This window comes from Lytechinus pictus, chromosome 6, assembly GCF_037042905.1.
Source record: "Lytechinus pictus isolate F3 Inbred chromosome 6, Lp3.0, whole genome shotgun sequence".
In the NCBI taxonomy this organism is placed as follows: Eukaryota; Metazoa; Echinodermata; class Echinoidea; order Temnopleuroida; family Toxopneustidae; genus Lytechinus; species Lytechinus pictus.
Window position 1 is genome coordinate 10,104,199 of NC_087250.1, and position 25,908 is coordinate 10,130,106.

Here is a 25,908-nt window from a genome sequence, read left to right on the forward strand (position 1 = left end):
ATTATTTTATTAATTAGAGCAGAATTTGATATTATAGTTTTGTAGATAATGCCATGGGTAACGCGCGTGCCAATTTTCGTCGCGATCGTGCGATCGACGGCCGAGATCATAAGGGGGGCTGAATCAGCCCCCCCCCCCCCGTCTTCTTAGGCGTCGAAATAGCCCAGTCTATTTAGGGTTAAGGGTAAAAAAATACCTAAGGACAAGTTGTAAGACAGTCAGTGGCCTGGTATATCTAAAAGTTCAAAATGACTTACAAAAATTGATTCTAAATTGGTTGCTGATACTTAAAGCGGCCTTGGAGATATGATTTGGGTATCTAAACTATGGTTTCAAGGGTCAGTCAGTAGTTTAGTATGTCTACGAAAAAAATCAAAAATTGTCTAATGTTAATATAAATGGACATAGTTTGTTAAATATCTGTCTGGGGAATATGAGTTTGGTATCTAAACCACGGTTGAAAGGGTCAAGTAGTGTACAAGGGCAAGTAACAAGAACAGTCAGTGGTCTGGTATGTTAAAAGTCCAAGATGGCTTCCAAAAATGGGGTCTAAATTTACTGTTTTTACTTAAAAGTAGACATACTTGATGAGAAATACACCTTGGGATATGATTTTGGTGTCTACACTAGGATTTCAAGGGTCAAATAATACTTTGGAACTGCTTGCAAAGATATGGAGTAATCCATTTTGCATTAAAATCTAAGTTGGCTTACAAAAGTGGGTTCTAAAATTACTGCTGTTATTTAAAGTGGACAAAGTTCATACAATATCCACCTGTGAGAAATAATTTTGGTGACTACCCTTTCATAAACCTATCCTCCAATTAGCCGCCTAAGAGTAATGCGGATAATTCAATAAAAATTGCGTTCACAAACTCCGAAAATAAGCCGCATTATTTTTACGAGCGCCCGTCCTGAAAAAGGCGGATAATCGTCATGACAACTGGACACGCCCCCTCCGATGCGGTTGTGTTGGAAAAGGGTGACCTTGTGACCGCATCATGGCAATTATCCGTATTATTTGGAAATGCGTTCATAAACTCAGAATCTTGTCCCGATGCTGCTATTGTGCGGATAATAGCAGCATCAAAATAATGCGGATAACTCTGGTCCTCCTCCAATTTTACGACCAAATTATGCTGCTATTAGCCGCATAATACATGTTGTTTCATGATTTGGTAACAGGACCATTTTGATAAAATTTTAGAATCTGCCTTCGATTTTTGACAAAATGGAAAACTAACCATCCTCGTTACTTGTCCAAATGCATTATCTGACCTTTCATACCACAGACCATAGTGTGATGTACATGACATATAACATGACTTTTATATGGATTTTGGCCCATTTGATATACAGTGTCGATAAATTATAAAGTAGTAATTTCTCATTTCACAGCGTGAAAACACTTTCAACAACGTTTCACAGTGTCCATGCAGTGTTTCTTTCTTCTCTGTGCAGGTGAATAGATCAATTCAATTAATATTTAATAATTCGTTTCAATTCGTTTCAAAATTGTGATGCATTTACTATTTTGATAAGATGATATACTATTTTAAAATGTGTTTGAATTGAATAAAAACGCATTATGCACGCATATGGCTTGTGACATGTTTATTTATTTTCCGATTATTACAAAAACATAAATCATAAATATATATAACATAACGAAATAACGCAGATGGCATCAATTGAAACAAACAAAATTAATTGCATATATGTTGAATAGATAAAATAATCGAAAGGATTGCCCATTTCAGAATCATTAACATAACTACTCTGTTCTTCCCTGGTTCTTCCATAGGATCCATAAAAAAACCATTAAACTAGTTTACATTGCAATGCAAAGGAAATTCGATATTGAAAAAAAAATATTACATATGCTTAACAAAATGCATCAATTGATAATTCCCCATAAAAAAAAACATCACATCGGGTTTACACGTAAGATCCGGCAATCGTGTATTCCCGACCATTCGATGAAAGGGTCCCCTAAACTCCCGAAAAGTCGGGTTTGCCCGACCTGACGCGATATTAAACCTGATGTGATGACACAAGCCATGTTTATCAGTTCATATACTATCAGAGCTAAAGCTGTCATTGGATGGAATTAAGCTTTAAACTAAGAGAAAATAGTGCACACCAAAGGAAACCATTACTCTTTATTTTTCGATATAATTGGATGGGGCATCTTCGATTGCATTCTTCCTAGTGAGAGGCGTATATCAAACTCCGTTTACATCTCCGTCTGAAGAATGTATGCCAAAACCTTATTGGCTATAAATGTACCTGCATTAACTTTGTGTGAATTTTATGGGAACTAATACCCCGTTTAGATCTGCCAAAAATCTGGAACGCCTCCGGAAGTTAACGCGGGTCGTTCTAGACGAGTCGATAGATGTAAACGGTCTCGGCACAAAGCACGAATCTGAGGGAATCGCGAGGCAAAATACTATAGACAGTCTATCACAATCGCGATACTCACTTAGGCATCCTTTCCAGTCTGTCATTCACCCCCCTTTATATACATGTATATAATACATATTATATGAATAATAGTAATTAGAAATTTAAAAAAGCTAAATGATGATAAAATTTTCAAGGAAAGAAATCAATAAATAAAATAAAAACTTGTTTTATACAGCTGTAGGTGAATTTTTGGTCTACTCAAAAGTTATGGATACGTTTGTGTAATATATCTAGTCGTCTGTAAAGACAATTCACTTTAGTGTTGAATTATCCTTTTCATGACACTAGTGCTTTTTTTAATATTGTTATGTTAAGTTTCCTTTTTGGCTTGGAATAGCTATAGACGCCATCAAAAGCTGAGTTGTTATGAGTCGTAATGGCGACTAGAGTCAAATATGACTAATCGCCACTCACACCAACATAAGAAGTAATATAGAATGGTTGATGTCCAAGGCTGGATCTTGTTATTCAGGTGCTACCTGCAATAAAAAAAAAATTTACTAAAAATAAAATCACGCCTATCAAATTAAACATACTGGGTAGAATTTGACAAGAAGCTTCCTTACCACAGTCACATTTTCTCTACGGCCGCCGTACGGTGAGACAAAAACAGCCGTTTGACACTATTTTTACAAGCTACATATGGTTGGTTTGAATGAAATTACTTAAAGCGACTGCTTACGACTCGCCATACGGCGGCCGTAGAGAAAATGTGACTGGGGTAGGCCTATATGAAGTAAATTTTTGAGGTGTCCTTCAAAAACATTTATCATCTTTTCATCATATTAAGGTGGATATGCTCTTGAATTATCGTGTCTTATCGACCCGAATTCTCAAAAGTCGGCTTACTTACCCCCATGGGCTAACGCCTTATTTCACGTCATTGGCCCACGGAGGCTATAATTTGCATTTCTCGAAGGTGGGCTAAGTTAGCCGACCTTTGAGAATTCGGGCCATATGTCTAACGTTGGTGTTAAAATCGTGTGGATATCAAGAGTAAGAACATTCATGTCAAATACTTTTTTATCATGTTATGATAACATCAGGGCCCTGTAACACAAATCTTAGCGATGAATAGCAAATATGAAAGAACACTTCTGATTGGCCCCTGGTCAATATTTTGAAGTAAATGCGCGTGTAACATTGATTCTGACTGGTCATTCCATTTAGCGATTGATCGCTAAATCTTTGTGTTACGGAGCCCTGGTCTGAAAGACAAAAACGCATGTTGTACAAACAACTCGTACATGATAGATAGTAGATAGTTGTGATATCAGTGAGTTTTTGCACCGCCACTTAGAACGAATTCATGAACACAGCTAGGTTAAATAACAATGAACAGCTGAGAGGTCTTTGGCGAAAAAAGATGAGCCGGAGTAGCAGATCGTGGGAAGTTTCAGAGCTGACGAAAAATTGCAAATATGTCGTTTGTCTAGAGTCCAGATGGATCCTGCTGTTTTGGGGGCTCTCGACAAAGACCTCATTGTCATGAATTGTACTTAACACATTCTTTATGTTCTCGAATGTGTCGTGTTTCGTGGGAGCGTAGACTAACTTAAATAAGGGGGGGCGTAAGTTGTCATTTGTTGTACTTAGTTTGTGGAATACCGAGGTATTTATAGCTTGAAAAATTATATTTTTGCTTTAACATACCGTTGTTGATGCATTTGGGTTCCACAAACTCATACCGCAGCGGGCGGTCCCGCGAAGAGCAGTTAGAAGAGCACAGAAAGTCAGTATAACCGAAACGGAAGTTGGAACAGTGATTTGCTGGAAATACAACAAACAAGGCATGAAATTACACAAATATCGTTCCGTCAGCATTGTCATGACAAAGGTATTTCAAGTGATTAACTGTAAATAAACGCAGATCAAGCAGTGGGGTACTTTGTCATGAGTCAGAAAGCTATGTAAAGACACAAAGTGCCTTTATACAGCTCGGGATTCCCAGTAAAAGGCGCGGTACAATATTTTGACAGGGACCCTATGTGGTCCGTTCCATACAGAGTTGCGACTAAACTATGAAATACTAAATAATATGTTGCTAAATCGGCAGTTTTTAAGAGGTAGCATATAGACAGTATTTTTATTGTCAGCACTCGGGACTCGAGTGGATGGGGGGGGGGGCTCAATCTAGCACATATGCTTTTTTAGTACTTCAAGTTCTGCAAATGAGCACCCGAAGTGCAGTCCTTATGAAAACTCATAAAAGCAATGATTGCCACTTTATTTCACAGTGAAACCTTGATTGGGATTGGCTTACAGCTGAGGTACCATAGTTACGATAGTTGTCACCCTTTACAGACCCCACTCGTCTGATTTAAAGAAGAATTTTGGCTATGACCTGTTTTCTAAATATGAAAATACTCAATAATTTTTCCAAATATTGAAACGTAAACTGAGAACCGTTGCATATAAAAGTTGCCATCATGGTAACTTTGACATCAAATGGTAAATTGCATGGAATCCTTGATTCTGATTGGCTGTTGATGAGCGTTGACTTTTAGGAAACGGGACACAGGTGTGACAAATTACCAATTTCCCAATCGCATTAGTGGTTTACAGTACACCAAGTGGATAGAATTAAAAGTGAAATGGAGAGATAAGAAAAATGAAAGTACATTATCTTTCGGATATGAGTCTAGTCCTTACAAAACACTTTAAAGCAGAAGGGCCATTCTCTGCAATTATGTGACCAAAATTATGGCAAATCTTGGCATGAATTAGTTATAACTCTCAAAAGTTTATAGATTTAGTCATTCAACGTTTACCTGACAGTAACGTGTTTGATCAACTATCATTTGGAAATATTTCATGCTGACAACAGCATGCATTTTCAAGGTCAGAGGTAAAAAGTAGTGGGTCACATGTGTGACACTTTGAATCACACACGTGACCCACTTCTTTTGACCTCTGACCTTGAATTACATATTGTTGTCAGCAAGAAATATTTTCAAATGATAGTTGACCAAATATGTTACTGTCATATAAAAATCGAAATGAATCTATAAACTTGTGAGAGTTATAACAAGATTTCTCATAATTTTGGTCCCACACGTGACCAAGAATGGCCCAGAAAGAGTTTAGAAGGTTGATAAGTTAAAGATATAGGAGGCTTAAATAGTTGGAGAAGGTTGGCTTGAGTCGGCAATTTAAGTTATAGAGCAGGAGAGAAGACTCAACGTTTCGAGCAGGTTGACTATCCCTCTCCAAGCCAGCCTACGATCACAATCTCTCCAACTACCTAATTCTCTAATAGGCCATGTAGGGTCCATTATGATAGACACAGATCATACGGTAGCTGTCGGAGAAAAAATCTTACAAGTCCTTGTATGATAGACACCTTAGGCACCTAAAGCTCTTAAAAAAGAGCTGGAGCAAAGTTTCTCTTAAAGGTCATTGGGAAATCTTAATATTTTTTTAAATAGCAACACATGCACTGCAAAAACTCCAGTGTTGATTTAACACCAGCTCGGAATCTATATATGTCCACATTAGAGAAGTATTGAAACAACACCAGTTTGGAATCAAACCGATGCAGTTTTAATACTAATTGGTGTTGTATAATCACCTTTCTGGTGTTAGACCAAAACGAAACTGGTGTTTTTTTAACACTTCTCTAGTGTGGACATATATAGATTCCAGACTGGTGTTAAATCAACACCGGAGTTTTTGCAGTGTGACTTTCTATTGGCATCGGTTCTTGTCTACACATGAATTTCATTCAGCATTGTTTGTTTGTTTTCGTTACTTTCAGTTTCATTCAGTATCGACAAGAACCAAGTTGAACTTTGGATTGCAGGGGTTTATATCAGGGTTCTTGGGCTTGGAAACTCACCGAACATCGCGTGTAACAGTTCAGCAATCTAGTGCCGTGTGCAAGAACTGAGATGAAATTTGCGCATGCTCCAAGACTTAAAAGGGTCGACAGGAAACACGTGACCATAAAAATCAAAATCTGAAATAATGAAAACAGAATGAAAATGTACCAAGTGGCTTGGGGCCTTAATTATTGGCCTCGACGGTGCAATTTGGCGCCGTTCCTACACTATTGAATCAAGAATTTACAAATATTACTCATGATCCAGGACATTGATAATATTTATACAAACGATGTATCCTTGGAACGGTTGTAAAACATTTTGACTGCTTCGAAGGTAAACAATGTGAATAACGCATTTTAGCATCCACTTCGCAGACACTTTCTGCAACGTTCAGAATCTATTGATAATGCTCGTCAAATCACACTTGGCAGATTAGAGGTCATTGTCGAAAGTTGATGGACCGGGACAGCACATCGTCGTAAGATTCGTACGAGACCAAAAAAATGCAAATATGTCGTTTGCCCAAAGTCAAAGACGACACTGCTGTTTTGATTCACCGATTTTCGACAAAAGCTGCTTTGTTATGAAGGGCATTTGGCAAAAGGTTCTCTGCGTCACAGTAAGCGTCTGTTGAGTGATTGCTTCAATGGCCTAATAACGCCAGAGCAATAGGTGACTTTGCATTACATATTTATAACATGCATCTTTCCCTTTCTTAAGTTACCGGGTTATTAACTCTTAATGTGCCATTCACTGTAATAAGCGAGTGCCACTTTTTTCAAAGAGTCTATATTTGAATGTTTTATTTATATAAAAAAGAGAATCACTCATGAGACAATAATCTTGACCATAAGCTGAACTGAACAATGGAATCACTCATGCATGCAAAGCACTCCTCAAAATGCAATAGGCATAACAATAGCTGTATGACCATTACACGAAAATATGTTCGTGGCACTCCAGTGGATGCACATATATGTGTTCATGGCACGTTAAGGGTTAACGGGGTAAGTTTTGTCTGTAATGTTTAAAAATGAAGCCCACATAAGAAATGTGAAATGGATGAAAACTTATAGTAAATAAAGAGGCTTTGATAGGAGGTAGTAATAATTTGTAAACAAATTTTCGGCATTACTCCTACGTGTTTAAGATTGCATGCTCGATCTGTAATGAAAATCATAAGTCAGATTAAATGAAAAATTACTTTACGTATAAAACGGAGAGGTATACTAATGTTCTCAATGCATACAAGTTTTTAATACATTCCTAAAAATATATAAATATATATTGATTATCTGGATTGTGAACATCAAATTTGTATTTTTATTTGGAAATATCCTAGTCAGCATGTACACGTTTTTTTTTGTGGAAACGGAAAACAAAAGGTAAATTTGTACAAAAGGCAAAAGCAAATTAAAAAATATGTAATATTCTTACCGTCCATGTGTATTTAGAAATCGTAGCAAAGCCACTCAATCCAGTAATAAGGTAAAACTGTGGAATTAAGAAAATTGTATAATAAATGTTTTCAAAGCGGTTATGAATACTTTGAGACATTGGTTGAAGTACTTTTTTTAAAAGCTCACCCACGAACCAATACCTGAAATAGATTTGTGAAGATCTCTCTAACACACATCCTCACCCACACACATATACACACGCAGACGTACACCTTCACACACACGCACACAAACTTCTAAGTGCAGCCACGCACACACAGCCTGGCGTTTTGACAATCGGGGACTCGTTTATCATTAATCGATAAAGTTGGGGCATGTGTTCGCGGTCTCATACACACAAAACATTGAGTTAGATTTTTCGGACATACGGAGCATAGTCCGCCAACTGGGGACGCTTCCTATTCCCTTACACACACACACACACAACCTTGAGAGTAATTGACCGAACTGGATCTTACGTTTCCTGTGGAAACGATTTGACATGAAATGAGGAAATGATTGTCGGTTATCTGTAGACCGGGGACGTCCGCGGTTGACTGGTAAAATGTCAGAAAATTGTCAAAGAAGGAGGTCATTACAAACTCACAAATACGCACACACAAACACATGCTTATGCATATGGCATAAAGAGAGAAAGGGGAATAAGAGAGAGGGGAGTGAGAGACAGATAAAGATCATGGTCCGTATAATTTCTCAGTCAGCTCGAAGAAACATACTCCAAATTGACCAATGCGATTCTTCGTTATTTTCACTGGCACGCCATGGGTATATTTCGTTGACAGTGTGACTATAGAAGTTTTGACATATCAAACTGGTTTACTCCCAATTGGTCTAAAGCCAATTTGTCCAATTACCAACTCGTCTACTATCATTTCGTCTACCATCAGTTCATCCACTATCCACATGGTCTAATTGCCATTTCGTCTAATAACCAACTGGTCCGATATACAGTGCGTCCCACAAAAAAACGAAACCGAGATTAACCGATGATTTATCATAACTTAATCATAAATAATATAGACAAATGACCTACCATTGTAAAGCTTAGAATCTCCTCTTTCATCTGAAATTACTTAGATTATTTCTCATTCACGCATGAGTGAGCAAAAACAATTTGAAGAGGGGATACCAAAAAGTCGTTTGGCGGGCTGTATCTGGGCTTCAAAAAGAAAACCACATTTTTAAAAAGTTCAATATCTGCTTTTTAATTTGATACCACAATTACAGAAAATTGTCAAGAAATAACAAAGTTCTGGTTATTTGATATAAGGCTTAAATTTCAATAATTTCATAAAATTAAGAGGTTCTACAGGCTAGCGTTCAAACTCACTTGACACTCCGTTTTGTTGACGATCAGCCATGCATTAAGTCTTTTGTTAACCATGCGATAGCTTCTGTGGGTAACCGGTGAAAACACGTTTATTTAATGAAATTATAGAAATACAAGCATTGTTTACTTCTTGACCATTTTTTGTGATTAAAGTATCAAATAAAAGAGCAGATATTGAACTTTTGGCATGTGATTTTCTTTTTGAAATTCAGATATCCCCCGCCAAATGAGTTTTTGGTATCCTTTCTTCAAATTGTTTTTGCTCACTCATGCGTGAATGGGGAATAATCTAGGTAATATCAGATGAAAGAGGAGATTCTAAGCTTTACATTGGTAGGTCATTTGGCTATTGTATTTGTGATTAAGTTATGATAAATCATCGCTTAAACTCGGTTTCGTTTTTTCTGGGACGCACTGTATAGACATTTAGTCCATATAACGTTTGGTTCAATTGGACTCGGTGTTAATTTGGCGATATGAATGAAAATAGATATTAGACCAATTGATTATGAGACGAAATGGTCATACACAAACTGGTGATTAGACGAAGTGATGATTGGAACAAAAGGTTGTTAGTCCAAATGTTGATGGACGGAATGGCATCAGACTAAATGAAGGTAGACTATTTGAAGGGTGGACGAGTTGGCAATAGACGAATTGACAATTTACCATCAAACTTACAAAAGCAAGGGTGAATTCAAGACTGTAGAATCGTGCTATTGTTCCACACGTCACCACACCAAATGCAACTAAAGTGAGCACCACAGAGGTAAAAACACCGACCCCGGTTACATCGTAGTTTTCCGATTCCTTATTGCCCTGATGTGATGAAAAAAAGAAATAGCATTCAAATTTGAGTAAATAAAATTGATAATTAAAAAAAAATCATAAATTCTTAATTATATTCAACGCATAAATTAGAGCTACTAAAAAGAACACAGTGTCACGCGATGTGTGCTACCGTGTTTCAACAGTGTGCAACGTGTAAAATCACCTTAAACAATATTAAATCTATTCAAAGCATAGATTAGTGTCCCACAGTGTGTGCTCACATGTGGAACGGGATGTGAAATCAACTTCACACTGTTAAATTGGAGCATTTCAACATGGTAAATCATATATTCGCATAGTCGACCATTCCAGCACGCTGTGAACTTTCACACTGTCGAGGTGTTCACAGTGTGAAAATTTCTTGACATTGTTGAATGTGAGCATTTTAACAGAGTGAATAATATTTTCACATAGTCCACTATGTGCACACACTGTGATCATACTGTGCGACGCTGTGTTCTTTCCAGCAGGTTTAAGACGCATAGGTCAGGAAAAAACGAGTGATACGAAATAAATAATTATAAGAAAATATGATCGAAAAAATAAAAAACAAAGGAGAAAAACTATGATATTTGACACCAGGGTCCCTTAATACATAGAACTTAGCAATATTTTACAGTTTAATAGACTGAATATTGACAATTTCACATTTAAACTGAACGGTGAAAGCATCCGCAATTCTCCAGGAAGGAAGATGGTCACTGGCGGTTGGTATGGGTCCCATGAATCTCATATATCTCTAGTCTGGATGGCTGTAAATACTACTATAAGTTATTACAGTTTTTTTAGTTTCCTCTATCTCTCTCTCCTCTCTCTCTCTCTCTCTCTCTCTCTCTTGGGCGTAATTAAACTAGCCTTTGTGCAAGTCCTCGCGCTCTACTTGTCTGTCGAACACGGTTTGAAAATCATGATCATAACAGGCTAAATCAATGTAATTGTCGTGATCGCCAGAACAAGCCGAGTTTAATTAGGACGAGTTTGAGAAAATATAACAGCATCAAGTTTCTTTGATATAGCCTAGGTGTACACTAACTTACCCAACACACCCATGATGTCCACCTGTGCCAAGGCTTTTCCTCTTCGACTGTTGCATCTTCAGATCTATTTTCATCTTCAGGTATGTTTTCTTCTTCTGCTGCGTCGCTCATTGCTGGGGTTGCTGATGAATATATAATGATAATAATAATAATCATGATAATAATAATAATAATGCAGTTCTTGTATAGCACATTATGACATAATGTCCAAATTAGCTTCCAAAGGACTTGGATTTTATTTCCCTGGATTTAGCCCCGCAGCCTTTCCTAGCGCGAAGTAATTTCAAGGAAATTCGGGTACTCATTTACCTCACCTGGGTTGAGTACAGCACAATGTGGATGAATTTCTTACGGAAGCAAATAACGCCATTTCTGGAACTCGAACCCACGACCCTCTGTTTCAAAATCAGAAGACTAATCCACTGGGCCACAATGCTCCGCACACATATATTGTGTGTATCAGAAAAAGTAGTCAATCATTTATTTCGATATGATAAACTACAAAACTTTTCATTAATACTTTACCTAAACCTCGGATGGCCTGAGGATAAATTTGTCCCAAATAAATTGATCTAGAGAACAATGCTTCCATGTGTATATAAATTATATACATGCATTTATATGTCTGTATGCATATATATATATATAAATATACAAGAATTATACATCCCTTAAATATAGCAAAGTAAAGCGTCTTTATTAGTATGAAAAGCACAAACTGAAGGGAATTTTTTTTTTGGATAGAATATTCACATCAATTAACAAAAATGGAGTTCATTTTTTTAAGAGTAGAGAGGCACAATTTCTTAAGAGACACTAATTATTAAATGATAATACTAACGTAACATGAATATAATGTAAACCTATTTTCACTACATAATAATTCATCAAATATCGATATAAAGCAAACGAATTATTTGACCGAATAATGATAAGGAATCAATTCAGATATCACATGAACATTGAAAGTTAATCTGATTAGGTCCTGAATTCAATTTCTTTCTTAAGAGTGAATGAACTGTCAACGTCACTTAAGATTTTCATTCAAAATCACTCTACCGCGACAGTTTTGAGCGTGTTGAATGTTCTTCCAAAGTGTATCAACTACCATGCCTACACAACACTGGTTGGTAGATAACATTGTCATTGTCGACTGGGGGCAAAATGTGGTTTTCCCCTTTTCATATTTTGCGATTGTCCTTTTATTTCAGAACATTTCTCTCTGATGTCGTTTGGTAAACACTGATCTGTTTATGTTGGTTACCAGGATGACAAGCGACGGCTCTGCATTTGACTTTGCGGTTGAGGTATGAAATATAGTAAAGAACTAACCAAAGTTATCTTTCTCACAACAGAAGCATGTGTGAGGGTATGTGTGTGCGTGTGTGTCTGTGGGGGTGTGCGCGCGCGTGTGTCAGGGTGCGTGTGTGTGTGCGGGTCGTGATTAGCTGCGCGCTTGTGGTTTTATCAGAAGTGTAGAAGTTTTCCATCATGATCTTAATAGACGGGTCAATATATGGTTTGACCCGGAACAAATTGCAACAAATGATTTTGGTAGATTTTTAGTATGTTATTCCTGAGGTCAAATAGTACAAAATACCGTTGAAAAATTATTTGTTGCAATTTGTTCCGGGTAAGGCTATTTTTGGTCGTATATGGACCCGTCTATAATGCGACTGGGTAAAATAGATGCAAAAAACATATGGTTACCGGCAATTATGTAGATAAGGACATTGTAAATAAAATAAAATAGAATGAAGATATCATAGCCACTGATTACTTACGATATTTCAAATCATGCAGATACCTTCCACTGCAAAATATAATGTCGTAACTCCAGACGTAGGCTTCTGAAGAATAAAACAAATGGCACTGCTATGAAGTCATCTATCGATCTTTCTGTCTGCAGCGTTATGTTGTAGTAACGGACCAACGGAGGGATGAGTAATACATGGTTCTGACAATTGATAAAATGTTGTATTTGTCATGTTACCATTCATGCTTAGCTGTCAATTATTACTTGGCAATGAGCATTCGTGAAGGGCTCATGACAGTGCCACTGTGCCTTTCTATTTTTGTTTTAATTATTTTTATATTTTTTAGATTAATTTATCAATTGTTTGATATATTTATTAGTGTAATTAATTTTTTGTTTGGGGGGGTACAGTAAAGATTAAAAGTCATAAATTAACGAGACATTTAAATCTTACTTATATTTCTTCCCATCTCTCTCTCTATATATATATATTTTTCATCTTTTCAAGTGTCTGCCTCTCTATCGAGTCTCTCTTTCTATCGTTCTCTCTCTAACTCTTTTTATCTGTCTATCGATCTTTCTATATCTATCTATCCAGTCATCTGATATTCTTTAGCAGTCAGGTTACTCGATCCCACGTATAGCGATTTTTTCTATTATGTTTTATTAATTTTTTGGGAAGGGAATTTTTAGTTAGGAGGGGGGTTCGTTTGTTTTTCGGGGATGTTGATTTTTACTAGCATTTCATTGATTTTTCTTTTCAGCTTGGCACTGGCAAAACTGCTTTTGAGAGCTCACTGCTGAAATGCCATCATTAAGAATACAATGCAACTCGTACGTTCCATACAGACAGGCGCCACCATCGTTTACCATCATGTGAGGTTTGGTAGCTTCAAAGAGGAAAATCACTATGACATAAATGTTACTGCAAAAATTGCACAAAGAAGTAATAAAGATATTGGTGAAGCTTTTTGGTTCGTGACCTCAAATGCGAGCAGCTTTCTAATCTAGGTCTATCGTGTACTTAACAAAAATCAATGAAATGTAATTTTGTCTCCCCCCCCCCCCCGCCCTGCCAAAAAATTGTATTGTTTTTATTTTAACTTCAGTATATGATCTCACACCCACTCATGGAAGAAAAAAAAATCACGAACCATTGGAAATGAAATGTATGTGTTTGATATCACATATGGGCAGCTACTCGTACATGTATATGACGTCGGTTTTTCCTAAAACCTCAAATATTTTTTTTCTGGTATTTTAGAACAAACCTTAAATGTTATCATGTATTACATTTCGTTGTAACATTATAAGTATTTGTTTTTAAATTGGTAAATGAAATAAATTTAAAAAATCCCTTTGTGTGCTGCAATGTAATAAAAGAGCCCTTTTGAAAAATATACCCTTTCCCAAATAAAGCTGATATAATTAAGATTTCAATGGCAAACCCGAAGATTTAAATGACACACTAGAGAGTTTTCGCTATCACGACGCGATCACTCTCTACAACGCACCAATTTATTTGGAAAAATGCAAGTCAAATCACAATGGAGATCTGAGAGGCGCTTTTGTCGAAAGTAGGTGGACCGGGACGCGAAATTATTTTTTGCCACCGCAGTTCTGGAAGCCAATCTGAATATTCATGACTTGCGTCTTCGGAACAAGAGTACGCATGCGCGTGGACTTGATTTTACAAAATCCTAGAGCAGTTCTGGAGATCCACCATTTCAAGACCAACGTTTAGTTCCAGAGTCCCCTATTTTCTTTTTGGAGAGGCACATATGTAATTTGATTACCGGGGATTAAAAAAAACGTAGTAAATATATTGTCAAATGTCAGCAAGGAAGTTTTGTCGAAAATTGGTAATCAACAGGGGCCGCGGAACGGTTTTCAAAGTGGGGGGCTGAGCCAAAAGTGGGGGGGCTGACCATGCAAAAAATCACAATCATATGGTAATTTTTACGTTTTTGTACAGGGTTTTGGAAAATAGTGGGGGGCTGAAGCCCCCCAGCCCCCACCCCCCCCCCCCTCCCCCCCGCTTCCGCTGCCCCTGATCAAAACAGCAGTGTAGTCCTTGATTTTAGACAAAGTTTTCAATAATCTTCTACACAGACTTCTTAGTTGTTCTTTGTAATTTTACGGCCAGTTTACAATACTATTTTTCCTATTCTTGAATATTCCGTATAGGTTGCGGTGCTTGCTGTACAAAACTCCTTAATGCCAAAGTTTAAATCAGTTCAGTTTAAACAAGCATTTATTTTCTTCCGATTGTCATTTCATTCAATATCATATAAAATATACAAATCAAAAACATGGTAAAAAAAGATGAATGTAAATACAGTATGCAATTTATGTAAATGGAAGATGGCATGAAAACCCTGAAAGCGGGTGCTTGTTTATCGGGACACGCCTGCTCGGAATGTTTCTTTCGGACTGTTCGGATTGTTTCTATCAATCCATGTCCTCGTTGTTGGTGCCCATCACCGGATCAAAGTAAAGAAGAACGAAGAGAATGATACTTATACCGCTTTCAGTAACTCGCTGCTCCGGACCAGTCCTGGTGGGTGTTTCATAAAGCTGTTCGTAAGATAAGAGCAACTTTAAGAACGACTGGTGATCCTTTCTTTTGGTAAATGGTATACACCATTGGCGATAGTTTAGTGCGTAAGAAAGGTTCACCAGTCGTTCTTAAAGTCGCTCTTAACTTACGAACAGCTTTATGAAACGGCCCCCTGGGCTAAGTCGTAAAGTGTAGAGTTTATGAATGGCGCGGGCTAAAATAACCCCCCCCCCCGGCCTTGGCAAGTTTGGTGCTGATTTTATCAGCACCAGACAGGCGCCGGGCCCGCATGCCCGAGCTTTGGGTGATCGTAAAAGTAGCGAGGCTCTGCCATAATAGCTGAATGCAATTTTATTTTGTGGTGTGGACTATTTTTAGTGGGCCGGGCCTGGTGGGGACCAAAATAATCACGTGTTACTGAAAACAGTATTAGAAGGCAATGACAGTAATTTGTTCGTGAAATCCATAATCTGATGAATGCTCATCTCTTTGTTGGTCCATGACGCTTCGGTATCCTGACTAATACGGCCATTGTGTAAGAACATACACTGTTAAAAACATTCTACTTAAAAAAAACAGAAATTCCTGCAGCAGAGTCTCGAGAATACCTGTAATCTTACATGCATTTGTGTAAAATTACAGAAATTTTGTAATTGGTGTATGTAACCTTACAAATAATATATATTGTAATAAAACTTTTCCCCCTTTTTTAAAACAGACATTTTCTGTAAAATTGTAGAAAAATTGCACAAAATCTTTCCTATTATAGCCATTTACAGGATAATTTGTTATTTATTTCTGTAAAATCGAATTGTTCTTCTGTAAGATCTTTTGTTTTTTCTAACAGTGTACGAATCGAATAGGCAAAATGTTCTTCAGATATTTGACTCTTGAAAATATAATTTTTTTTTTCTTCAAAAATAAATCAGATGGCAATGACCGTCACGTGTACGTGAATCGATTAACTAACCGAATAATGCCCACTTCTTTGCATAGGTCCTTTATGTTTCGGAATCTTTCGTAAGGCAGTACCCATTGACTACGAACATACCAATCGAATAATCGAATAGGCAAAATATTCGTCAGGTATTTGGCTCTTTAAGATATCAATCCCGTTTTCCATGGTCTTCCGAAATTAGTTCATATTCACGCACGCTTACTGATCGTCTCTTCGCCTCGTCTTTTGACGAGAACGACTACGACGAGGAGATTGATGACTGCAATGGCATGTATGAAGCCGATGATGATGAAGACCTTCGTAAAAGATTGGGTGACATCGATGAGGTAACCTATGGAATGATATCGATAAAATGGAATATGATAAATACAGTAAAATAATGATTGCAATAAAAGTTATTTACTACAGCACTTAAAGGGGTACTCCAGGCTAAAGTTAATAGGATTTTAAACAGATAAAGAAAAATCAGACAAACAAAACACTGAAAATTTAATCAAAATCGGACAAGGAATAACGAAGTAATGACGTTTTAAGTTTTGCATTTTCCGGTGAAACAGTTCTAGGCAGTGTTGTACTGCCTTGATGCTCGGCCTTGGCTTTAAGGCCTACTTTTTCAAAGCCTTGGCCTTGAGAGGGCCTTGGCCTTGAGGATTTTGAGCCTTGAAATATCAAGGCATTTTCAAGGCATTTTCAAGGCTTTTTCAAGGTAGCACTAGCTGCAGCAGTAGTAAGTGTACTAGCAGTGCCATCAATTGTAATTATCACCATTATCAAGGATTACCATCACATATTTAACAAAGACAACAGCAGTGATGAAAAATAACATTATTTGGTAATGTGCTGTAATCATGACTAATGATGATAATGACCATATTAATAATGATAATGATGGCAACAATGATTATGATAAAGATGTGATTTGATGACAAGAATAATTCTGACAGATCTGACTGCAATTTTGACAGCATGATATCATTATATAGTCTACAGAATGATATCATGGTTGATTTCTATTCCATTATGATTTTGTTTGGCCAACAAGAATGTTTTTAGTCTGAAATATATTTGAAAAGATTTGGTAAACTTGAACACAATCTTCAATTTTGTCATAGGTTATGTCAATAGGTTATGGCATGATGAGCCAAAAATTTTGAGGGGCCAAGCTTGGTATGCAGAGCCAATTTTTTGCCCCAAAAAGTTGAGAGCCATTAAAGCGAGCGAGCGAGCAAAATTTTTCACCCTCTTACTATAAGAAAAGCTAATTTTGTGATAGATTGTGACAATATGTTTAGAAAAAGATATAACATTTATTCCTTTTTCTTTCCTTTTTTTCTCCTTTTCTAAGTTTATTCTAGGTGGTGGAACTTCTTTTTTTTTTTTTGGGGGGGGGGGTTCTGATATGGAATGGGAAGAGAAGGAGAGAGGAGAAGGGGGAGAAACATGTGAGGACGTAAGAAAGATGGGGTTACATATTTGGCTGGTTAGGAAGAATAAACTGCAAAATCAGTTAATATGTTGATAAGCAGTACATCTTTTTCTTAATTGTATATATTTTGTTTTGGGTCTAGTGGCTTAGACTGACAAAACAAAGTAAAAAAAAGTGTTTACTTATATTTAATCATATGGTTCGACAGTAAATTTCATTTCACTACAGTTTCAAGGGGATAAACAACGTATTTATTTTTGTGTCAATATGTTTCAAAAGAGAACTCTATTTTACTGTAATTAAGATATAACCTCCCCCAACTAAGGGTATGGGGTGCGCCCCGTTTATTTCATATCCTTTTGAATATAACTTTATTTTGTAAAATAAGTGTAGAAAATACAAGAAATGATAATTGAAATTGAAAAGTGGTTGTAAGCAGAAAAAATCCATGAAAACTGACAAGATTCCTCAAAATGACTCATTTTCATGTCAGCATTTGATAATCTCAACTTGTGCTTTGTACTCTCTTGCCCCCCCCCAAAAAAAAAAAATATTAAAAAAATACCTTTTTAATAGTAAAACATAATACATTTTAGGTTCGAAAATCACTAAATTTTGGATCGCGCTCGCATCAATTATTGTTAAGTGCGGTACTAATACTGTTCATGATTACAAAAATGTTTAGAATGTCCAGTTTTCAGATTGGAATATCACAAATTTTTGGCTTTCGTTCTGCACTCGCATAAATTATTGTTAAGTAATGTACTCGTTATGTTCCAGTTTAACCACAAAAATGCTTAGAATGTCCATTTTGAGGTTGGAGAATCACAAAGTTTTGAGCTTGCACTTTGCGCTCGCATTATTTGATTGGTGAGTTATGTATCTTATTTATGAGTCACTAAATGCAGGCCTTAACAGGTTCCTTTTCTGATCAGTATATTACAAATTTCAGCTCGCGCTGCGCACTCGCGTTTACTCTTTAGTTAGATACACATCTTTTTCATAAAAGAGCTCAGAACAGCTCAGAATATTTAATGTTTATGTCTTATTACAAAATGTCCAGAAGTTTGAGCTCGTGATACACGCTGGTAACATCTCGCAAGGATGCCCTTTTAACAGTGATTAGCGCCATAATTGACAAAAAATCAAGTTTTACGAGTTCAGAATTGATTTTTTTTTCAAAACCGCTTGCTCGCTACGCTTCCTCGCGGAAAAGTAAAGCCTAAAATAAAATATCTAACTTATCAATTAGAAATCACTTTAAAAAGGCTTTGCTCAACTTAATTTCTGCAAAACACACAACTACTTCACACATTTGATAAATCTTTTTGCACCAAAATGCAAATTTTTTACATAAAAGTGCCCTTTTGGGCTTTGACCTCCCCCCCCCCCCCCCCGAAACAAAAATATTTTCTGCCACCCCTGTCCAAGAGAGTGGAGAAAGGCATACTTTGAGAATGGGCATGGCAGGATCAGATGACATTGGTAATTATTATTGCGATGTAAATCGCCTAGAAAAATAATGTATTTCATGTACGAAGGTAACTATATTATAATTTTAATATTATGTCTAAATCTATCATGAAATTATTTTTTTTACATGTACAAGGGTCAAAAATTTTGCTTGCTCACACCTTTTATACATCTTGCCCTGTGTGTCATGTATGCCGACTAAGCATTGTTGGCTCATTGTTCCATAAATCGGAAGTTTGAAATGCCTTGGCCTTGGCCTTGACCTTGACCTTGACCTTGAGGTTTTCAGGTTTTGGCCTTGGCCTTGGATTTTCATGCCTTGGCCTTGGGTATTGAAGCCTTGGCCTTGGCCTTGGAGGTTTGGGCCTTGACTACAACACTGGTTCTAGGCATGTCTTCATGAATATTCAATGAGCAAATAGATGATGTCATATCCCCATTTGTTCTTTTGTATTTTATTATATTAAATTAGGTTAATTCAAAAATGTTCCTCCAAGAACTACAAAGATTGGATTCACAACTGATTTAGTGCATTAGATATTCATTGCTGCAACTTTTTCCATTATAATGGAGACATACTATTCACACATGTATGAAATAATGAAACAATTAAGATTTCATGTAATGACGTAAGAAAGGGGAAAGTAGGGATGTGACATCATCAGCCAACCTAATGAATATTCATGACGACGTGCAAATAACTTTTTACAAAATATTGCTCAACTGTAAAATTCAATAAAGGGTATTGTGGTTTGCGATGCATCTCGAATATTTTGTGGGCAAGTCGTTTTACTAAAACTACATTGTGTCTTATCGTGCCAAGTATCAGTCCCTAGTTCAAAGTTGATTTCTGATTTTATTCACTGAGTCTACTTTAGTCCCGCCGTTCTCACTGCACCCATAAGATTGCATCCCTGAAATATGTAAATACCCTAAATGTCAGTCAGGAAATGATTTTCTACCACTGACATTTTCTGACTGTTGTGGCCCCTTTAAACCGCGATTTGTCTTTAGGTCATCTTAGCAATTACTTCCCAGACGCCTTCCAATTTTTTCGTAAGACAACGTGCTGTCCGTCCTGCGACACTCACATTCGACAATGACCTCTAATCTTTCCATTGTGATTTGACTGTCATTTTCAGTACATTTTCAACGTTCCAAAAAGCGTCTGCGAAATGGATGCTAAAATACGCCATTAGATCAATAACGCACGGAACTGAGTGTGTGAGTGGAAATCCCGTACACGTGAGTTTTTTATTCTTCTTCTTCTTGTTATTATTATTAACGTTTTAACTGTGGATGGGCGGTTTAAAATTAGTGCACAGTGTGCACCAATTCAAGAACCCAAATTTTTTTCCGTAGGCCTATACTTTTATACATAAGATCGTAAATGTATTATTTTTATAGGACATCGCAGAAAACTCGGGACTCTAAAAGTTATAAGCAATGGTAAAATTTGTGGTGCGTTCCTTCAATTTTACATTAGCACTGGTCATGTTTTCGGTCCACCTACTTTTGCGTCTTGTGACCAATCGCGATCCTTGAAATGATACATATTTTGTAAAGTGGCAGTGCCGTTCAAATCTGTTCAGAAGAACAAAATCGTGATACTCAGTATGGAATGGACTCCTGTCATGCCGAAGGCTCCACTTACCTGTCAATAACCCTCCACATGCAATGCCGACGCCGCACATGAAGCTGTAAAGCGACAAGGCTATGTCAAAATTCGCCTCGTCACAGACCGCTTTCTTGGACAGGCTGATATACACATTGTCCTCGATGAAAAAGCAGAGCCCCTGTGTAAATGCCAGGACAGCCCGAATAGGATAATCGGAGCCGATGAAATCCAACAACAAGGAGACAGTACAGATTGTACCTACGATGATATACACGACTAAATCATTGGCGCCATGTTTGAGGAGGATCATGAGGACGGAGCGACCAATCACGCCAGCTATACCGCCGATTGTAGATAGATAGATAGCTCTGGGTGGAGGAATACCCAACTCCTCGGCATGGGAAACCAGAAACAGCATCCAGGCATAGATTATATAATTCATCAAGAACGCAATCGGAATTGAAACAACGAAGATCCTTTCCTGGAGTAGTCCGTGACACAGAACCGCTGGCGCGTTTCGGGCAGGGACAGGCTCGCATTGGACCAACCGTCTTTTCTCTTGGCAGGTTTCTTTGCAATTCTCATCCTCTCGTTCCTCCCCCTGTGATTCCTCCTCCTTCTTCCCTTCCTCCTCCCAGTGAAGATGCATATCCGTCTCGTTCATCAATTCGCCATTTTGATTCCCACGCTTGTGTTTACTCTCCGCATTCCCATGGTTGTTGGATCCGCCAGTTCTGCTAGCATCTCCGTTGCCTACCGCCTTCCGAATCGCAGCGCCGCATACGAGTGTATGAAGTGTAATAGCACCGAGAATGAGGAAGGCACCTTCGTATCCATAAGCTTGAAGCGATTTTTCAATCACAATAGGCATCAACATAGAACCTAATGTGTAGTCATATGAAGTTAATGTGCTCCAAAAAACAAAATGTTCTTGAAAGGAGTCGTTCAGTGCGAGGTTTAATGGTGTGAAGGTCATTGAAAATCCAGCACCTGAAAAATAAAATGTTGATGAGGGTATTAATAATGATAGTATAATATAATTGATGATATAATAATGATGATGCTAATAATAATAATAAGAAGAAGAATATTGCTTAAAAATAAATAACATTAATGATAATGATAATAAATTATAATAATTACAATTATATTATTAATAACAATATAGCACCATTTATCGAGAGTCAGAACTAAGAAACCACGTGAAAGGTCAGGTTCTTGACGGTAAAGGTTGGTCTCAGACGTAAACAGTATATGAATATAAAAACATCATGACAACGAGGATAATAAGAATGATAAGAAGAAGAAGGAGGAGGTGAAGAAAATATATAATAATACAAAAAAATACCTATAGTAACAATAATGATAATGATAATAAATTATAATTATATTGATTACAATTATAATATTATTAATAACAATGGTATTGATAATTGTAACAGACATTTATATAGCGCCATTTATCGAGAGTCACAACTACGAGACCATGTGAAAGGTCAGGTTCTTGACGGTAAAGGTTGGTCTCAGACGTACAAACAGTATATGAATGATACACGTCTGTAGAAACCCAATAATACACTCACATCCACGCCCACACTCAAATGCCCCCACACACAAGAGCACATTATCCTTCTATGATTATTCTCAATTGCTACCCAATATGTTTTATTCTTCATTATACATGAGCAAATATTCGTGCTACACATAGAATGTGATAAATTATATACAATCTGTAATAATTTTTTTGTATATTCAACATCCATATTTTACTACATATACCACATGTGTGATAATTATACCACCGGAAGATGAATTACGTATTTTAATCATTTTGGGGGCCTAGAAAGTTTCTATATAACCTGTGTTTATTTTTTTAATCATTTTTTTGTTATCCATATGAATAATGATAACATATTCAACATTAATCAGCATTCTGGATTATTGTTCTTATTTATCAACAACTTTGTCATGTTAACTGAGGTCCTTACACTCTAAGAAACGGAGAGCTAAGTTAGCTCTTAAAGAGCGTGACTGCACTTCCGAGTGCTGATTTGGTTTAGTTCAAATTTGAACGAGAAAAATCAGCAGTCACTATACACGCTCATTAAGAGCTAAATTAGCTCTTTGTAGCTCTTCGTTTTTTAGAGTGCAAGAAATACACCTACCTGCTAGAGCGAGAAAGACTCCGATCGCAATTGTGTTTCTCAGGAAAGCGCAGGCAATAATACATAGACCAGACAAAAGACCCCCTGACATAGCAACAGACCGGTGGTTGGCTAGCCGGAGAGCGAGTGTTACAAATGGACCTAATATTGTGAGAAAATGGACGAGAACACGTGGTACAATAAGCACGACGATTCATGAACGTCATTGGGCAAAATGCATATTTGAAGGGTAAATTTCAACTCAACATTGCTTGAAATTTTCCAAAATATTTAGTATGTTTTGCAATTATTTTAATCATATTTTATTGACTGCGTAAGTGTTTTTCATGGCAAACTTATTAGTTTTTGTCTTTTTATATATTAAGTTTTACAATTCATCGTGTAAATTTAGTGGTCTAGACTTACTTGATGTAGTTTGTAGATTTCTATAGGTGTTTTTTCATAGATGTACATTGTCTTCAATTACTGATGTAAGGACCCCATTGGAAATAAGCCATCTCGGCTTTCATGGGTAATCCTGTCAAGGTATACACTTCTGTTTATAATTTCCTTGTACTTGTAACATAGTTACCTGACAAATAAAATCAATCAAAAACCCAACAAACATGCATGTTCCCATTTTACCCAATATTGGGTAAACTTTTTAGAGTGTTTACAGTAAGTGTAATAAACAGAATTCTTACATAGAATATACGTGATGGTCGGCGGCATGCTACAGATTAGTCCTACCGTTGCGTAGTCCGACTGAAGACGCTCGACCATCGTAGGAATAAGAACACCGAATGATTTCTCTATTCCGCTATCAATAAACAACATTGTGAACTTGCTTAGAACGATCAAGTATTTCCAGTTTCCAACGCCAGTGTTTGCCTCGGCCATTTTTTGAAGCTCAATCCAGAAGCAGTAGTCCCTGAAAAGCACGGTTGTGACCTATAGCTGCCATTCCAAAACCTACAATTAATAAGTCGCCAGATATGATTTTTTTTTTTATAGTGCTCACTCAAGCACGAGGTGTCCACACTGTGCATAGTTCCAAGCAGCATAGGCCTAATACGCAAAAAAAATGTACTAAACAAACTCTCGTATTTTTTTTTTTTTTTACTTTTCGGAGACAAGATTATCAGTTTAGCTATTCACAATGAACCTTTCATGGCGATGTATTGTTGGTTGGGGGGGGGGGGGTCACTGGTCACAACTGATTGGCTCTCTATGCACCATCATGTAGGCCTATGGCGCAATTTTTTATATCAGTTTTGAAACGTCACGCAGAGTGCACAACCACACAGTACCATTGAAAATATTTTCAAAAGATGGCTGAAAGTCAGTCAGAGTTTCGATGAAATCAGGGCATCGCTTTTATTATGAGTTGGTAACCTTGGACAATGGTGGACTTGTAGTTCTACAGTGCGTATAAAAAAAAGTGTACACTTTGAAAAAGCTCTGGGAATTAAAAAATATACAACATGTGGGTAATTTTTTCACATATAATCTTGGGTTTGGGTCTCATCTATCAAATGAAAGTAAAAGTTTTGACAGAATGTTACACTTGAGTGAGCACTTTCCATTTTTGTAAAGCTCGCAGAAGTCTGTTTGCGCAGAAATGCTCGTTTTTACGCTTTGTCAAGGGGAAAGGGCGAAATCAAACTTACCTTGCGAAACATTTCTCATACATTTCCCTTGCACTTTCAGTCAATTGAAAAAAAGCGGATACATTCAAGCATTTTGTAACAATTTTCCACCCAAATTGAAATTTCAACACTTAGTAAGCACAACCTTTACCATTTTTGTGCCAGCTGGATCTGAGGACATAACTGAATCTGAACAAAAGTTTATATCAAACATCTCCAGCATTTTTTCACTAAGTTTTTATCATTTAAAGTGGGTTTACATTTCCATTTAATACCTGTTTCCACTAGCGTACCTAAGGGGGGCAGGGGGCAGACTGCCCCCCCCCCCCCCTGACGAGTCACAAGCAAAAAAAAAGAAGCGAAAAAAAGGGAAAGAAAAAAGAAAAGAGGGAAAAAAGGGGGAAGGGGAAAAAGAAGAAAGAGGTTAAGAGAAAGGGGAAAACAAAAACTGGACTGCAGACTGTCGGAAAAAATGATAAACTGTCGAGCACACGGGGCTGTTCCAACTGATTTGTTTTTTAGTTCCACCATCTTTTTCGGTAAATGTCAATTTAACTGTACACTTTTATCGGTAAATTGTGATTTTACGCAATGCGACTATTAGAGCTCTCTGTGCATGGACTGGGCTGACCAGGGACAGGAAAAGGGTAGAGAACAACTTTTAGGTAATATAATTATAACAATAAAAATTTCGCTCGCGCTACGCGCTCTCATCATTTTTTTAGTTGGGTAGTACTGAGTACCTAAGATAAAAGTTTAGTTTTCAGGTTTGAATATCAAAAAATCAATTGATTAGTTAGAAACCAATTTGTTCATGGTTACTAAAAGTGCTTAGAATATCCAGTTCTTAAGTCGGAATATCAAAAATTTTAGCTCGCGCTTTGCGCCCGCACGACTCTTTAGATACCCAACTTATAAAACTGCTTAGAATGTCTAGTGTCCAGTTAGGAATATCAAACTTTTAGCTCGCGCTTCGCGCTCGCATAATTTATTAAGGAAGATACCCATCCTATTCATAGTTGAGTGCACAAAATGTATCGTTTTAGGTCTAATTTTTTAGAAAATTTCAGCTCGCGCTTCGCGCTCGCATCAATTAATTATTCAGTTAGAAACCAATTTGTTTATGGTTACTAAAAGTGCTTAGAATATTCAGTTCTTAAGTTGGAATATCAAAAGTTTTAGCTCGCGCTTTGCGCCCGCACGACTCTAAAGATACACATCTTGTAAAACTAATTAGACGATCTCGTGTCCAGTTAGGAATATCAAAATATAAAGCTCGCGCTTCGCGCTCGCATAATTTATTAAGGAAGATACCCATCCTACTCATAGTTAAGTGCACAAATGTATCGTTTTAGGTCTAAATTTTAAGAAAA

At 37.0% G+C, this 25,908-nt stretch overlaps 2 protein-coding genes across 2 annotated transcripts; both read right to left on the reverse strand.

Annotated features, from left to right (window-relative positions):
* Positions 1–1,600: 1,600 nt before the first annotated feature.
* LOC129263392 (uncharacterized) lies at positions 1,601–12,885 on the reverse strand. The gene is made up of 7 exons (XM_064100552.1): positions 12,736–12,885; positions 10,952–11,073; positions 9,765–9,902; positions 7,731–7,787; positions 6,308–6,427; positions 4,123–4,239; positions 1,601–2,948 (listed from the first exon to the last, which is right to left on the reverse strand). The coding sequence occupies exons 2-7, from the start codon at positions 11,060–11,062 to the stop codon at positions 2,934–2,936; spliced, it is 558 nt and encodes a 185-aa protein (XP_063956622.1). The 5' UTR covers positions 11,063–11,073; positions 12,736–12,885; the 3' UTR covers positions 1,601–2,933.
* Positions 12,886–16,182: 3,297 nt separating this feature from the next.
* On the reverse strand, positions 16,183–23,956 carry LOC129262962 (monocarboxylate transporter 14-like). The gene is made up of 4 exons (XM_054900924.2): positions 23,591–23,956; positions 22,908–23,048; positions 20,779–21,732; positions 16,183–16,556 (listed from the first exon to the last, which is right to left on the reverse strand). The coding sequence occupies exons 1-4, from the start codon at positions 23,784–23,786 to the stop codon at positions 16,414–16,416; spliced, it is 1,434 nt and encodes a 477-aa protein (XP_054756899.2). The 5' UTR covers positions 23,787–23,956; the 3' UTR covers positions 16,183–16,413.
* Positions 23,957–25,908: the final 1,952 nt, after the last annotated feature.

Bases quoted from the DNA above. Each gene is read 5' to 3' on its own strand.
- LOC129263392 (XM_064100552.1), bottom strand. From the start codon at position 11,062: ATGAGCGACGCAGCAGAAGAAGAAAACATACCTGAAGATGAAAATAGA. The intron at 6,428-7,730 runs GTAAGAATATTA...TCATTATTTCAG, and splicing joins TTTCTAAATACACATGGACG to ATTTTGATTTTTATGGTCAC. The intron at 4,240-6,307 runs GTGAGTTTCCAA...TTGTATTTCCAG, and splicing joins ACTGTTACACGCGATGTTCG to CAAATCACTGTTCCAACTTC.
- LOC129262962 (XM_054900924.2), bottom strand. From the start codon at position 23,786: ATGGCCGAGGCAAACACTGGCGTTGGAAACTGGAAATACTTGATCGTT. The intron at 23,049-23,590 runs GTAAGAATTCTG...TCACAATATTAG, and splicing joins GACCATCACGTATATTCTAT to GTCCATTTGTAACACTCGCT. The intron at 21,733-22,907 runs GTAGGTGTATTT...TTTATTTTTCAG, and splicing joins AGTCTTTCTCGCTCTAGCAG to GTGCTGGATTTTCAATGACC.